This window comes from Chiloscyllium plagiosum, chromosome 26 (genome assembly GCF_004010195.1).
Source record: "Chiloscyllium plagiosum isolate BGI_BamShark_2017 chromosome 26, ASM401019v2, whole genome shotgun sequence".
NCBI classification, from domain to species: domain Eukaryota; kingdom Metazoa; phylum Chordata; class Chondrichthyes; order Orectolobiformes; family Hemiscylliidae; genus Chiloscyllium; species Chiloscyllium plagiosum.
In genome coordinates this window covers 45,817,925-45,834,972 of record NC_057735.1, presented here as the reverse complement: position 1 = coordinate 45,834,972, position 17,048 = coordinate 45,817,925, and the positions used below count along the sequence as shown (strand labels likewise).

The window sequence follows — 17,048 nt, the reverse complement described above, 5'->3', positions numbered from 1 at the left end:
TAGATTTCATTTTTCTAGGTGAAGAAGACGTTTGGCAGGCTTGCTTTTATTGGACAGTGCATTGAGTATAGGAGTTGGGATGTCATGTTGTGGCTGTACAGGACATTGGTTAGGCCACTTTTGCAATACTATGTTCAATTCTGTTCTCCCTGCCTATAGGAAAGATGTTGTTAAACTTGAAAGGGTTCAGAAAGATTTACAAGGATGTGGCCAGGATTAGAAGGTTTGAGTTATAGGAAGAGGCTGATTAGACTGGGGTTTTTTTCCCTTTGGAGCATCAAAATCTTTACAGGTTTATAAAATCATGAGGAGCATGGATAGAGCGAATAGCCAAGGTTGTTTTTCCAAGGCAGTGTAGTCCAAAACTAAGGGGGAAGGTTGAAAAGTGACCTGGGGCAACCTTTTCACACAGACGATGGTGCGTGTATGGAATGAGCTGCCAGAGGAGGCAGAGGAGGCAGTGGAGCCGGGTAGAATTACAGCATTGAAAAGGCATCTGGATGGGTACATGAATAGGAGTGATTTAGGAGGATATGGGCCAAATGCTGGCAAATGAGGCGAGATCAGTTTGGGGGCAGCTGATTGGCAGGATTAAGTTGGGCCAAAAGGTCTGTTTCTGTGCTGTGTAACTCTATGACTTTATGACTTTATTCTAGAAAAAAATGAGTTTTGTAGTTTATTTGGCTAGTTATTCATTCAGTTCATTCAGACAATTTTTTATCCAGTCCATATTAGGATACTCCTCAATTTAGGTTTGGTAAATGGATTGGGACTGGTGAAAAGCATGTTGGTGGGAATGTCTTCTAGTGGTAGTGATCATAATTCAATGAGATTTAGTGTGGTGTATGAATAAAAGACAAGAATATGTTTCTTTGTCTTGCATTTTCTCATTCTTCTCTGAATTATATTCCATTTGATCGTTTACTGCTCACCTGATCAATCCATTTTTCATCTTATATCTATTGGCATCTATCTGTAACTTATAGCTTCCTTTCTCACTATCCATCATAGGCACAAGCTTTGAATCATCTTAATCATGATCCAAATCATTGATATATAGTACAAAAATTAAAGAAAAATCTGCTGGGCCCTATAGATCACACAGAAAACACAGAGTCTCCCATTCACAAAAACACACTTTGACTATGATAATTTGTTTCCAGCCACTGAGACAATATTAGATTTTACTTGTCATTTTGTTGTGAGTTTTTACTTCTCTGATAAGTTTGACATATGGCACTTAGGAGCCATGCAAAAATCCATATAGATTACACAATCTCATTTATTCTCCTAACTACTGCTGCTGTAATCGTTCCTACCCTCCACGCTAAAAATAATCACGATGCAAAGTTGTTGAGTGTGATGAGTATAGTGAAGAGCCAAAGACTATGTGCAGATGAGGTATTAATGGTTATACAGCAGCCACCTAAATGAAGTATAAAGGGATAAAACCAAAGAAGCAAGTCAGCAAAGAAAAAGACAGACTTGGAAGGAGTAGAATGAAGGCAGAGGTTACAAGCTGATTTTGTTGACTCAATATTGAGGAATGAAGACTATAGTGCACCAATGAATAAAAGATGATTCGTTGTTCCTTGAATCCCACTGCTGTGAATATAAACAATTCCTTATTTGTGGCATATGTACTATCTTGAAAGCATTGAGAATATTAAACTTACTTGTACTTATCATTCCCAAATAATATATGTATCTCAGTCATATACAACTTCTATTTGCATTTGAAAGAAGAAATAAATTATACAGTTTGTAATTGCCTTCACCACAATTATTGCAACATGATCGCTGTACAAGAAGATGGTACCTAATGCACAATTTGGAACAATAATTGAAACTTCATCCAGATGGGACTGCTCCATCATAACAGCTGGAACATGCTCCTCAAAACACTGGTTATGACAGCACCCAGAGAATGTGGAATAGTGATCAGTGTCTGCAAAACAAAGGAAAGAATCATTTGGAAAGAGGGAGTTCCAATCAGGTATAGCCCAATGTCATATAATAACTATTTGACAAAATACTATCCACAAATATAGTTTCCACTACACATTTGTACATTAGTAAAAGCAAAGCAGTTCAGAAGAGGAGTAAAATTAATTAATTAATGCAAAATGTTAAAATTAAGTATCAAACTCAAACAATAAGTCACAAATTAATGTTGTTATTATTATGTATAAAAATCCTCCCAACTGTTTCAAATAAAAGGCTGTTGAGAATTGTCAGGCAGCTTGGACTGCAAAGTAAACAATATGGATTGAACCTTATGATTCTTGGTTAAGTCCAAATTATATTATGTTTTTTGGAGGATGTGTCACTGGGAGGCCTGGTGAGTTTTCTTGCCTTATCTTCCCAAATTCACCTCATTAACTATCAACCTCACCTCTTTTACATTTCTTCAGTCTGATTTCTGTTCAATTTTACCACAAGCTGATCCTGGAGCAATTTGCCACTCAGCAGATATCCCAGAATTCACTGACATTCCTTGCACCCACATCATCTTCAGAAACCCAGTGTTCATCTGGAAAAGAACTGTCAGTCCAGAGATGACCAGCAAGTTTGCTGATATTTGTCCCAGACATGGCAGATAAGAAAACAGTGCTCTAATTTGTAGCAGGATGCTGGAGATCCCACTGGATAGGCTGGTATTAACACAGAGCTTCCTCCTCTCTCAGGACCAGCAATGGAGGCCGCAGCACCAAACCATACCAGTCTAGTCTGATGTTGCCACCTCGAATAAAGCAGTCACAGCCAACTGGAGGAATGCCCAGTACAGTAGGGAGAAGGTCAATGTCCTTCTCCTCTCCATCAGTCTACATGACATCATTTTCTCTCCAATACCTCACAGTCACTCTGTCTCTGTGACTGACCCTCCTACCAATGCTAATGGTCTACCATCCTCACTATTGCCAACAACATTTTCTCTCACTTATTGTCACCCATCCTCAACCCTGACACCACAATGATGTTTGCTCTCTCTGCTGCCTACCCACTCACTCAGGCCACCTCCCCACTTTTTTGATGATTCGCATCAGTTGTATGACACTATGATCTTTTGATATAAATTCTGTGTCCTATGATTCTGCTCCACTAGTTATTTGATGAAGGAGCAATGCTCCTAAAGTTAGTACTTCCAAATAAACCTGTTGGACTATAACCTTGTGTTGTGTGATTTTTAACTTTCAAAATCATCATTGATGCCAGAGGTGTGTAAGTGCTGACTTGTTTTAGGATGATGAGTTAAGAATGGAAAAGACAGTGAGGTATTTCTGAAAGAAAATACTGTAGAAAAAGAAACGGGAGATTGTTGGCTATTCAGCACTTTAAAATCTATGGTCTGACATGATAACAAGGAAAGGAGAAAGTGAGAACTGCAGATACTGGAGAGTCAGAATTGAAAAGTCTGGCACTGGAAAAGCACAGAAGGGCTTATGCCCAAAACGTCGACTCTCTTGCTCCTCAGATACTGCCTGACCTGCTGTGCTTTTCCAGCACCACATTTTTCAACTCTCATGAATCTAACAAGGATACACTAATTTACATTGGTCATAATCTACTGGCCTTTTTATTTCTCTCATCAGTTGCTTTAATCTGGGGCTTTTAATCAATAAGTCAGAGACTATAAGAAACTAGTTGCGTTGTTCCTCCTTCAAGCAAGTGAAAGTACATGGAGAATGAAAATCGAGGAGCAGGCTCTGCCAAACCAAAAGGGTCATCCCAAAGCAACTCTAGTAGACGGAATTGCTTTCGCAGTCTTTCTCTCTGCCCATAACACCCATGTTTGTTTGTGTCTGTATGTGTGAGAAGAGGGAGTTTTACAGGGGTGTTAGAATTTAACTAGTATACGTTGATGGTTCATAATTGTTTATCTTTAGCTTGAATCTATTTATTTGTAATAAGTAGTAATTGTTTTCTGTCAACCTTGGTCGAAAAGACAGATAAAATTGGAGAATTTTGAATACTTTAGAAAATCTTTAACTTTTGTGTTGACTCCAGGAATAGGAGGGCATGATTTTTAGTTCACTACCCCAGTGAGGCATAACAGAATCTATGTGGATGCAGAATGAGTTAGTATAAGAACATAAAGAACATGAGAACTAGGAGCAGGAGTAGGCCATCTGGCCCTTCAGGCCTGCTCCACTATTCAATACGATCATGGCTAATCTTTTCGTGGACTCAGTTCCACTTACCCGCCCTCTCACCGTATTCCTTAATTCCTTTATTGTTCAAAAAAAATCTATCTTAGCTTTAAAGACATTTACTGACGTAGCGTCAATTACTTCACTGGGCAGGAAATTCTATAGATTTACAACTCTCTGTGTGAAGAAGTTCCTTCTCAATTCAGTCCTAAATCTGCTGCCTATCATTTTGAGGCTATACCCTCTTGTCCTAGTTGCACCTGCCAGTGGAAACATCCGCTCTACTTCAATCTTATCTATTCCCTTAATAATTTTATATGTTTCTATAATATCCCCCCCCCCACCATACTTCTAAATTCCAAGAATGTAATCCCAGTCTACTCAGTGTCTCCTCATAAGCCAACCCCCTCAACTCCAGAATCAACCTCGTAAACCTCCTCTATACCCCCCCCAGTACCAGTACATCCTTTCTTGAGTAAGGAGACCAAAACTGCATGCAGTACTCCAGGTGTGACCTCACCAGCATCCTGTACAGCTGAAACATAACCTCCATGCTTTTAAGCCCAAGCCCTTTTACAATGAAGGACACAATCCATTTGCCTTCCTAATTACTTGTTATACCTGCAGATTAGAGCCTAAAATGTGTTGCTGGAAAAGCGCAGCAGGTCAGGCAGCATCCAAGGAGCAGGAGAATCGACGTTTCAGGCATGAGCCCTTCCTCAGCCCTTTCAGGCTCATGCCCGAAACGTCGATTCTCCTGCTCCTTGGATGCTGCCTGACATGCTGCGCTTTTCCAGCAACACATTTTCGGCTCTGATCTCCAGCATCTGCAGTCCTCACTTTATACCTGCAGATCAACCAACTGTGATTCATGCATAAAGACACCCAGGTCCCTCTGCACAGCAGCGTGCTGCAACTTTTTATCATTCAAGTAATAATCCTTTTTACTGTTACTCCTACCAAAATGGATGATTTCACATTTGTTAACACTGTATTTCATTTCGAGACCTTTCCCCACTCACTTAAAGTATCTATGTTCCTCTGCAAAATTTCATAGTCCTCTGCACACTTTGCTCTGCCACTCATCTTAGTGTCATCTGCAAACTTTGACACTCTACACATGGTCCCCAACTCCAAATCTTTGATATAAATTGTGAATAATTGTCCTCCCAACACTGATCCCTGAGGCACACGAGTACTCACTGATTGCCAGCCATTTATCCCCACTCTTTGCTTCCTGTTAGTCAACCAATCCTCTTAGGGGCAATACTTTACCCCTAACACCATGCATCTTTATTTTATCCAGCAACCTTGTTGAAGCCTTTTTGGAAATCTAGGTACAACACATCTACTGGGTCCTTGTTGTCCACCATGCTCATAATGTTTTCATAGAATTCCAAAAGATTAGTTAAGTAAGGCCTGCCCTTCATGAGCCCATGTTGCGTCTGCCCAACTGGATAATTTCTATCTGGAAGCCTTGCTATTTCTTACTTGATAATAAACTCAAGCATCTCCCCCATTATAGAGATTAAGCTAATATGTCTATAATTCCATATCTTTTGTCTACCTCCCTTTTTAAACAGTAGATTCACATTTACTGTTTTCCAGTCTGATGAAACTGCCCAGAGTCCAGCAAGTTTTGGAAAATTACCACAACTGCACTTCCTATTTCTCCCACCATTTCTTTATTATGATAGAAAAGGAAGAGTTCAAAGATGCAGCTTGTTCCAGTCCTTGAACTGTGTTTTCTGTACTTACTAAAATGATTTTTTCACTAAGCCAAGGTCAGGGAATGTAACTTGAGTTAGTGATGGAGCAGTCAGTCTTTATTTGAATTACTTATTACTCACCTTGGATAAATTGGTGACTAATCTGTGTGAAGCGCTGGTTATACAGTTGCGCAGACCGAAGGAACATGACTTCCACAGTGGAACCTTTTAGCAATGCAATCTGGTCTTCATGGTCTAATGTCTGGAATCCTTAAACAATACACACGCTTCTGAATTTCCAGAATGTAATATTCAACACCATATTTACTCTTTTCAGAATAAATAAAAAGTATATAATCATAAACAATATAACAAAAATGCTGTGTTGAAAATGGTTTGTATTATCCAACATTTAATACAATTCAAATACTATTTTTTAATCTGTCAAACTCATTCCCATTTTTCAAACTAAATCATACATTTTCTTCCCTCTACATGCATTTTTTTCAGCAAGGTAAAGAATGCAAGGCAAAATAAAAAAATAGGTAGGACCAGACTGTTTTATCTATGAACCTGAGAAATGTTTAGTTTTCTATTTTTCTCCATGAGTAAAGAGAAAATTGATTGAAAGTCCTGAACACTTTACACTGCAGTGGTTTTCTTGACTAGTATGTGGAGCAACCAACTAGAGAGCAGACCATCTTAAACTGGCTACTGGGCAATCATTGCCAAACTAGCTGTGTGAGACCCCTTGGGGATGAGCGACCATGACATGATAGAATTTATTATCAAGATGGAGAGTGAGGTAGTTGATACGAAGACTATGGTGCTGAATCTTAATAAAGGAAACTATGAAGATATAAGGCATGAGTTGGCCTTGATAGATTGGGGAGAGTTACTTAAAGTGGATAGGCAATGGCAAACGCATAGGTAAACTGCAACAATTGTTTATTCCTGTCTGGCACAAAAGCAAAGTCAGTAAGAGGGCCAATCTATGGCCAAGAAAAATAATAGGTCTGAGGATTGGGAGCAGTTTAGAATGCAGCAAAGAAGGACCAAGGGATTGATTAGAAGGGGAAATACCGTACAAAAGTAAGCTTGTAGGGAATATAAAGACTGACACTATATATATGCTAAGAGAAAGAGATTGGTGGAGACAAATGTAAGATCCCGAATGGACAGAAATGGGGAAATGTATAATAGGGAACAAAGAAATGGCTGAGCAACTGAATATATGCTTTGGTTCTGTCTTCACAAAAAAGGACACAAATCAGATACCAGAAATGTTGGAGAATGCAAGATTTAGTGAGGGGGAAAACTGAGGGAAATCAATATTACTAGAGAAGTGGTGCTGGGAAAATCGATGGGAATGAAGATGGATAAATCCTCAGTGCCTGATAACCTATGTCCCTGAGTATTTAAAGAAGTGGCTCTAGAAATAATAGTTGCATTTGTGGCCATCTTCCAGGATTCTGTAGACTCTGGAACAGTCTCTACAGATTGGAGGGTAGCTAATGTCACTTCAATATTCAAAAAGGGAGGTAGAGAGAAAACAGATAATTAGAGACCAGTACCTAATATTGGTGGTGGGGAAAATTCTCGAATTCATTATCAAGGACTTTATAGCAGAGCGTTTAGAAAGCGCTCGGACCGGATCGGAAAGAGATGACATGGATTTATGAAGGGGAAATCATGCTTGACAAATCTGTTGGAATTTTATGATGATGTAACCAGTAGAGTTGAACAAGGGGGAGACAGTCAATGTTTGGACTTTCAGAAAGCATTTGACAAAGTCCCACATAAGGGATTATTGTGTAAGATTAAAATGCATGGGACTGGAGTAAGTGTATTCAGATGGATAGAAAACTGCTTGTCAGAGAGGAAACAAAGAGTAGGAATTAATGTGTCCTTTCCAAATTGGCAAGCAGTAACTAGTGGGATGCCACAGGGATCAGTGCTGCGACCCCAGCTACTCACAACACATATTAATAATTTGGTTGCGGGACAAAATGTAACATCTCAAAGTTTAAAAGTGATACCAAGTTGGGTGGGAAAGTGAACTGTGATGACAATGATCCTTCAACATGATCTGTACAGGTTAGGTGCGTGGGCAAATCAATGGCAGAAGCAGCGCAACTTGGATAAATCATAGAATTCCTACAGTGTGGGAACAGGCCCTTAGGCCCAACAAGTTCACACCGACCCTCTGAAGATTAATCCACCCAGACCCATTCCCCTACCCTATATTTACCCCTAATACTCCTAACCTACAAATCCCTGAACACTATGGGCAATTTAGCACGGCCAGTTCACCTAAACTGCACATCTTTGGACTGTGGGAGGAAACCCACACAGACATGGGAAGAATGTGCAAAATCCACACAGACAGTCACCCGAGGCTGGAATCAAACCCAGGTCCCTAGTGCTGTGAGGCAGCAGTGCTAACCACTAAACCACCGTGCCGCCTAATGTAATTATTCACTTTGGAAGTGAAAGCAATAAGGCAGATTACTACCGGAATGAATGTAAATGGAAGAGGGATGTGTGCAGCAGGACTTGGGTGCAGCAGGACTTGGGTGTTCTTGTTCGCCAGTCACTGAAGGTGAGCATGCAGGTGCAGCAGGCGGTAAAGAAGGCAAATGGTATGTTGACCCTTGTTACGAGAGGTTTCGAGTACAGGACCTGGGATATGTTGTTGCAGTTATACAGAGCCTTGGTGAGGCCACACCTGCAATACTGTGTGCAGTTTTGGTCTCCTTTTCTGAGAAAGAATGCTCTTGGTCTCAAGGGAGGAAAGGGAAGGTTTACCAGGCTTATTTTGGGGATGGCAGAACTGACTTATGAGGAGAGATTGACTAGGTGAGGATTGTTTTTGCTGGAGTTCAGACAAATGAACAATTCTATCGGGACTAGAAAGAGTAAATACAGGGAAGATGATCCCAATGGAGGATGTGTCCAGAACCAGGGATCATAGTCTGAGGATTTGGGTAGACCATTTAGGATGGGCATGAGGAGACATTTCTTCAGCCAAAGAGTGGTGAGCCTGTGAAATTCATTACCACAAGAAGTAGTTGATGCCAAAAAGTTGACAAATGGGATCAAAGGTTTTGGGGAGAAAGCAGGATTTGGCTATTGAGTTGGGCAATCAGCCATGAGCGTAATGAATGGTGGAACAATGCTTGAAGGGCCGAATGGCCTCCTCCTCTCCAATCTTCTATATTTCTATATTGCTACACAGGAAATTTCTGGGGAGCTCAGATACAAACAATACATAAATGAAGCAAATGGCCTCAATGGGGCACTTTTTATAGGTCCCCAATAGTTTTCACTGTGAAAGTTTACTATATTTTCTTATATAAAAAGTTATTTTGAATTGCAATCTTACGGTAAGGCATTTGCCTTTCTACTTGTCAGTATTTGCTTCTCCATTACATACTCTGAAGTACAAATGCTTTTTTCACCTGAATAAAATAGCATTTTAAAATTAATTGTATAAATAAATTAAGTGATGCCATTATAACAAAAGAAAGCACACATTGGGAGTAGCAATAAGAGATGTATATTGACTGGACATGTGATAAGAAATGAAGATGCATATCAACTTAGTTCAAAATTTTATGTTGTAACTCCAAGTCAGAAAATTTTAAGGTGCTGTAGATGGATGTTAATCTAATTTGTTCATTTATTCTGATTCCCACATTGCAACAAAAGTGTAGCACTCTTGTTGCACGAATTGTTGAAATTTATACAATGGGAACATGTGGCATGGCCAACAAATAATCAGTGTAGCACAGAAAATTTGAGCACTTCTCACCTGGCAATCGTTTGGTAAACTCCACTAATACTTCAACATGAAGTGTCGCATTCTCTGTCAGTCGGAGAAGATTCTCCACAGGATTTGAAAGTTCCAGCAACTGAATCATAAAGACAAAGTGATATCAGAAACTGAACATAATGTTTTATTTAAAAATGGGATGAATTAATCATCATAATTTCATTAGAAAAACATAATGGGAATTAAATATTTTCCCACAATAATTCACAGGAGCTGACTTGGTAGTTACTTGTGATGGAGAAAGTGAGGACTTGTGGTTCTATACCTTGTTACTTGTGATGCTATACCTTCAAATTATAGAACATAACAAGTGACTGCTGTGAGAGAGGGGTTGTGCTTTGCCTTCCCTCAACGGTTCTGTGCTATGAGGGACCAGTCAGAAATGTGGAGCTCTTTCATTTTGTCAAAAACAAGGAATAGTTTGACAATCTGTGTGATATTACCATTCCTCTGAAAATCTGGCCCAATGCTTATAAAATGTATCAGTACTTAAGTCAAATAATCCATCTGTCATTTTAGTGGTTTAACAACTCTTGCAAAGCTTGTTGTGGTGTGATCTTCTCGTGTTGTGGATTTCATCCTTGACTTTTTGTTTATTCACAGGCATGTTATCAGTATGTTTATTGTTGTCCTTTTTTTTTGCATTCACTGTACACAATTGGAATGTTGTTTCCCCTGGCTGGCTTCTGTTTATCCTCAACATTGATCCATTGGATATTATGGGATTGTAAAACCTGTGTTCCATGTACACTTTAAATATCTCTGCAGTAAACCCCATCCATTGTGAGGAGTATGATTCTAACATTTTGTTCTACATGTAGTTGAGATAACTTCATTCTTGCATGTCAATTGTGTATCATCTTCATCCTCTCTTGTTGTCATTGATGTGCATTCTACATCTCAGAGAATTTGGATAGGTGGTAAAATAATTTTCATATGCTTGCTGAATAAGATCTCTGCTGATAATAACAATCTATATTCAGATTGTTGCTCTGAAGTGTGATACCAAAGTATTATTTCATTGTCCTTCAGGATAAATGATTTAGTGAACCATTCGCTCAGTGAGATGACTTGATCTGGGCTAATGTGGTGAGGACATCACATACTTCACATCCCAATTGACACTTATGTTCCTGAAATGTTTCCTCATTTACTGCAGCCTGTCAAAAATAATTTATTCTAATGAACTTAACAAACTGAATATATCATTCAATGCGTCTGCCACAAGTTTATTGAAGTGTTCTTTACTTGACTGATTCAAAATTTGGAGAAATGAGTTGGTGATTAAGATGAAACTACCTCCATTCATGTTAAATAAATCAGTGACGATTATGAACTAAAAGACTGACAGAATCTCATGAGGGTATAGAGGTTCTTTACATCACCGTGGCTGGTGGTTCTAGCATGCTTTGCACACCCTCACTAATGTCTCAGTGTCATCATTGGTTCCTGGCCAATGTCACACGCCCATTGTTTTATTCATCTATGGCCTTATGTCTCTGTTGTAGTTGTGGCAGAGAGAGCTTCAGGCATAAATATTGTTTGTTTTTTCAGATGTCATTTCTGGAGATACTGAAATCACCTCTGTAAGGCCAAAAGCATCTAAAAGTGTCTGGCACCTCTGATCGTGTCAGGTTACACTTCAACAACAGCATTCCATAATGCTTTCAACTGTGGGCCATTAGCAGTGTGTTTAATTTTAGTTGCATTTATGGTGGCCAAAGTGCAATATGTCAATTTTGAGCAGATCTATTATCTCAATGTCTATTCTGTCTATTTGTAGGTCCAGTGGAAGTTTTATATCTTGCTTAAAGATCAAACTGATCCATTGATTCCCATGACTGTTGTGTCTTGGACATCAATTCTAAGCATTTAATTGTAAAATTGATTCTTTCAGGTAGTTGACCTTCTAACACTTTCTGTATATTTATGGGATCTTTCTGTCTTTTTCAGAAAAGCTTGAGGCATTGATTTCATGTAACTGCTTATTACAGCAACTCAAAATTTTCACGATTAATTGATTCTTCAATGGTTTGACCTATTGTTGCATTCTTGTTCAAAAATCTTGAATAGAAGATCTGTGGACTTCCAATTATTGTTGGGAGTTTGGAATGCAACCTTCTGCTGTTCTTTTGGGTCTTTTCAGACACTTTATATACAAGATTCATTGTTTTTATAATCCTGTTCTTGTAAGACACTCCTTAAGTGCCTGCAGCAGTATTTCCTGATGGATTTCAGCTTTTTTTTGATGCATTCAATGTATTATCAGCACTGTAAGTAGTTTTTCTGGTTTTGGCTTAATTTTATTTAATGTCTATTTTAGAGATTCTTAGGGTGACTTGGTGCAATTCCCGGATGCAGCCCATTCTTTCCTTTGCTTGAATTCAGGCACACATTTGACTCTTGATCCTTTAAATTTTACATAGACTTAAATAGGTTAGTTTTGAATTGGTTGACTGCCTGACTGTTTTGTCCAGCTCAAAGCACCCAATCTTCTGTTTTTTTGTACTTATTTTCTTCTGTTTTCTGACCTGTATGAATTACTGGTTGTTTGCTGTATGTTGTTTGCTGTTCAAGCCTGCATTACCATCTTCTTTGTTCTGATTTGAAAGAGATAATCCCAGGTGAACACTATGCAGTAATTACTTGTGTTTTGTTTATGCAACACAAACGAGACAGTGGATTCCATTTAAGTGGAGATCTCTAGTAGGTTTACTTGCAGCTAATTTAGGCCAGACCATACAGAGCAATCTCTAGACTGGTCCTTGCCTATCGTGCTATAATGTTGAATGACCTTGACTTCTGCTCATGACATTTAGATATTTGGTTTATCTGCAATGTTGAACTTCTTAAAGTGTCATCACTTTTAAAGCAATATCATTACATGGGCATTGAACAAAAGGTAAACACTCAAACATTGACTTATTTCTTTTAAACGATGAAAAGTCTTGTTATGAGCTTTTGTGCTTGGAATAGATTGTTTTGTAATTAAATTAATACAAACTAGATAAGCAAAACTTTCTTTCTTTTTTAAGTAGGTTTTCTGGTATCTTATGAGACTACTATTTCTCTGGAACCAAATAATAAACTTCTACAGTTTCGTCTTTATCACTGACTTTCTGTTCTCCCATCTCTTGTTATTCCACCGCTGTTTGGCTTAGGTATCAGAAAGGAGAATGGTGCAAGGGTAGAGTTGCATTGAAAGCATGCAAGGGAAAGGAAGAAGTATATGTTTTCACTAATAAAACAGCAAAGTACTTGCAGGTGCCAGAAGTCAGCTAAAAAAATCATTGACCTGAAATTCTAACTATGTTTCTCTATTCACAGATACTGCCAAATCTACAGGTGATTCCCAGCATTTTCTGTTTTGGGTTTGCACGACTACAATTTGAAAATCAAAAGAAATTATGGAAGGGGAGTGTAGTACAATGTGAGGAGAAGGATTAAACACAAGGATAAAATTATCTTTAATTGTCTCAGCCCCATCATGATTAACAGTTTCAGCCACAACTACTCAAAAGATGATGAGAGCATGAATGTGGCATGCAACTATGCCTATCCCCATGAGTTAGCTTCCATTACCCCCAAATATGTGCCAAAATGTCAAGCCAGAGAGGAAGAGAGAGAGAGAGAGAGAGATGTATTTCAGTGAATGTGATGCAAAGCATTTGGTAGATTTAACTGTTATGTTTGAAAATGCACAGTGCATGCATGCGGTGAGATTTTAGAATGATATAGAATCCCAACAGTGCGGAAACAGACCCTTTGGCCCAACAAGCCCACACTGACCCTCCAAAGAGTAATCCATCCAGATCCATTACCCTACTGTTGTACATTTACCCCAGACTAATACACCTAAATTACACATCACTGAACACTGTGGGCAATTTTAATAGGACCTATTCACCTAACCTGCACATCGTTGGATTGTGGGAGAAAACTAGCGCACCCAGGGGAAACCCATATTGACATAGGGAGAATGTGCAAACTCCACACAGACAGTTGCCCAAGGCAGGAATCAAACTCAGGTCCCTGGCACTGTGAGACAACAGTGCTAACCACTGAGCCACCATGCTACAGTGTGGGGTTTCCAGCTGTGCAAAGTGGGGAAGATCTAATCTCTGAGGACTTGGACCAAAATTAGGATAGCTATCTCACAGACTAGTTAAGAAATAGGCTGACACAGTCATAATCATGGAATCGTAACTTATGCACTGACCCATATACAACCATCACCTTCCTTGTTTATGTCTTAGATCACGGGCAGTGATATCCAGTGGGGAGGGAGTTCTCCTGGGAATCATCAACTTTGAATATAGGTCCCATGAAACCTCATGGCATCAAGTTTAAAAGCAAAGAAGACTCTGAAAAGCTGCAATGGTTTAAGAAAACAGCTTACCACCACATTCTCCTGGGCATTTCAGGTGGGTGTTTACCATTCCCATGAAGGAATTGAAAAAAACAATCATGACATAGTGATAATGTCATTGGCTTAGTAATCCAGTTGCCCAGGGGGGCACACCATGTCAAATCCCAGCACCAGCAGCTGGTGGAATTTAGGGTAGTTAATGAATCTCAAATTGAAGGCCAGTGTCAGTGAAGGTGATCCTGACCCCTATCATTGGTTGTTATAAAATTCATTAGGTTCACTAATATCCTTTAGGGAAAGAAATCTGTCATCTTTATCCACTTTGGTCTGCATGTGACCCCAGACTCAAAGCAATGTTGTTTTCATTTACTTGGACCACAAGCCACTCTGTTTCAAGAGCAATAGGATGGACACAAATACAGGCCTTGCTAACAATACCCACATTCCATGGCTAAGGTTTTTAAAAATTTGAAGTTACAGAGATTATTGGTTAGCATGGTAAAGTTATGGTGAATTGAGCTGTGTGAGATACGATAGTGTGGTTGGAAGATATAACAGTTAAACATGCATTGAATGAACTTGATCACTTGTGTGAAGTTGTGAAACTTTTTACAATACTACATTCAGGTCCTCAGGGTTAAAACTCAGGCAGTGGCTGCCACATCTATCTGATCCCACAAGAGTCCTTAAAGCAGAAGCTGGAAAGAAGAAGGGATATGATTTATCTACATGAGTTAAGAGGTCCTCCAAGCAAACTTCTCAAATATCCCATTGTCTAAGCAAAGTTTCTCTGGAGGACCCTCCAGATTGTTGGCACCATCTCCCTCTCCAACTCAATTCAAGTCTCCAATGCAACATAGGATTGTTTTGGGGTTTGCTCTCTGTCAATTTGTGCCATTTGAATAATCCCTAGGTCAAAATCAATTTTAATATGATTCCAGAACCTGAACCTGCCATATTGCACCTGCCTTTTAAGTAAAACAAACTCATTTTAATCCATGTTAATCTTGCAACCTTACACCAAGCATGGACTCTTAGTGGCCCATGAACAAAACCTTTGTATAGCTTTGATGTTCTGGGGTTTAGATATTTCAAAAGGAACAAGGGAAATGTAAAAAAGGTGGGGGAACTAATCAGGATAGTATCAGGGATAATCAGGAATAGGTCATCGATGAGAGTTTGTCTGCTGAGTCAGTGTGGGTGGAAGTCAGAAACAGGAAAGAAGCAGTCACTTTATTGGGAGTTTTCTTCAGACTCCCCAATAGCAACAGAGATATGGAGGAGCAGATTGGGAAGCAGATTTTGGAAAGGTGCAGAAGCTACAGGGTTATTGTCATGGGTGACTTCAACTTTCCTATTACTGATTGGAACCTCCTTAAGTGCAAATAGTTTGGATGGCGCAAATTTTGTCAGGTGTGCCCAGGAAGGATTCCTGACACAATATGTAAATGGGCTGACTAGAGTGGAGGCCACATTAGGTTTGGTGCTGGAAGCTAGGTGTCAGATCTCTAAATGGGAGAGTATTTCAGTGATAGCGATCACAACTCCCTGACCTTTTCCATAGTCATGAAGAGCAATAGGAACAAATGGTATGGGCAATTATTTAATTGGGGAGGAGAAATATAATACTATTAAGCAGGAACTGTGGAGCATTAGGAACAGATATTCTCAGGGAAATGCAGGGCAGAGAGGTGGAGGTTGTTTAGAGAGTGCTGAATAGGTTTGTCCCACTGAGGCAAAGACAGAATGATAGGGTGAAGGAACCTTGCAGGATAAGGGATGTGGAACATCTAGTCAACAGGAAGAAGGAAATTTATTTAAGGTTGATGAGGCAAGTATCAAACAGGTCTCTATAGGGTTGCAAGGTACCCAGGAAGGTACTGAAGAATGGACTTAGAAGAGTTGGTGAGTAGAATTAAGGAAAACCCTAAGGCATTCTACACTTACGTGAGGAACAAGAGGATGGCCAGAGTGAGGGTAGAGCTGATCAGGGATAGTGGAGGGATCTTGAGCCTGGAGTAGAGAATGTAGGGGAGGTCCTTAATGAATACTTTGCTTCAATATTCACTAGTGAGAGGGACCTTGTCGTTTGTGAGGACAATGAATCAGGCTGATATGCTCAAACAGGTTGATGTCAAGAAGGAGGATGTGCTGAAAATTTTGAAACAAATAACGATAGATAAGTCCCCTGAACCAGACAGATTATACCCAAGGTTCCGATGGGAAGCAAGCGAAGAGATTGCTGCACCTTTGGCAATGATCTTTGCATCCTCACTGTCCACTGGAATAGTAATGGATGATTGGAGGGTGACAAATGCTATTTATTTCCTTGTTCAAGAAAGGTAATAGAGATAACCCTGGAAATTACAGACCAGTCAGTCTTATGTCAGTGGTGAGCAAATTATTGAAGAGGATTCTGAGGGATAGGATTTGTGATTATCTGGAAAAGCAGAGTTTGATTAGAGATAGGAAGCATGACTTTGTGAGGGCCAGGACATGTCTGACAAGCCTTATTTAATTCTTTGAGGATGTGACAAAATTCATTGATGAAGGTAGAGCAATGGGTGAAATGTACATGGATTTTAGCAAGGTGTTTGATAAGGTTCCCCATGGTAGGCTCATTCAGAAATTAAGGAGGCATGGGGTACAGGGAAATTTGGTTGTCTGGATATAGAATTGGCTGGCTTACAGAAGATAGAGAATGGTGGTAGATGGAAAGTATTCAGCCTGGAGCTTGGTAACCAGTGGTGTTCCGCAGGGATCTGTTCTGGGGCCTCTGCTCTTTGTGATTATTATGAATGACTTGGATGACAAAGTGAAAGGGTGGGTCAGTAAGTTTGCCAATGACATGAAGGTCGGTGGAGTTGTGGATAGTGTGGAGGGTGTTGCAAAGGGACTTTGACAGGATGCAGAATTGGGCTGAGAGTGGCAGATGGAATTCAACCTGGAAAAGTGTGAAGTGATTCATTTTGCTAAATCGAATT

The 17,048-nt window shown here is 39.6% G+C and overlaps 1 protein-coding gene across 2 annotated transcripts in view; it reads right to left on the bottom strand.

Moving 5' to 3' along the window:
* LOC122563313 (bile acid receptor-like) overlaps positions 1 to 17,048 on the bottom strand; it is a 153,089-nt gene that overhangs the window by 17,165 nt on the left and 118,876 nt on the right. For both annotated transcript variants that reach the window (XM_043717027.1, XM_043717028.1), the window contains 3 exons: positions 9,675 to 9,774; positions 6,002 to 6,130; positions 1,820 to 1,948 (listed from right to left, as the gene is read on the bottom strand). In XM_043717027.1, the coding sequence (XP_043572962.1) occupies positions 1,820 to 1,948; positions 6,002 to 6,130; positions 9,675 to 9,774 (358 nt within the window). The remainder of the gene's footprint in view (positions 1 to 1,819; positions 1,949 to 6,001; positions 6,131 to 9,674; positions 9,775 to 17,048) is intronic.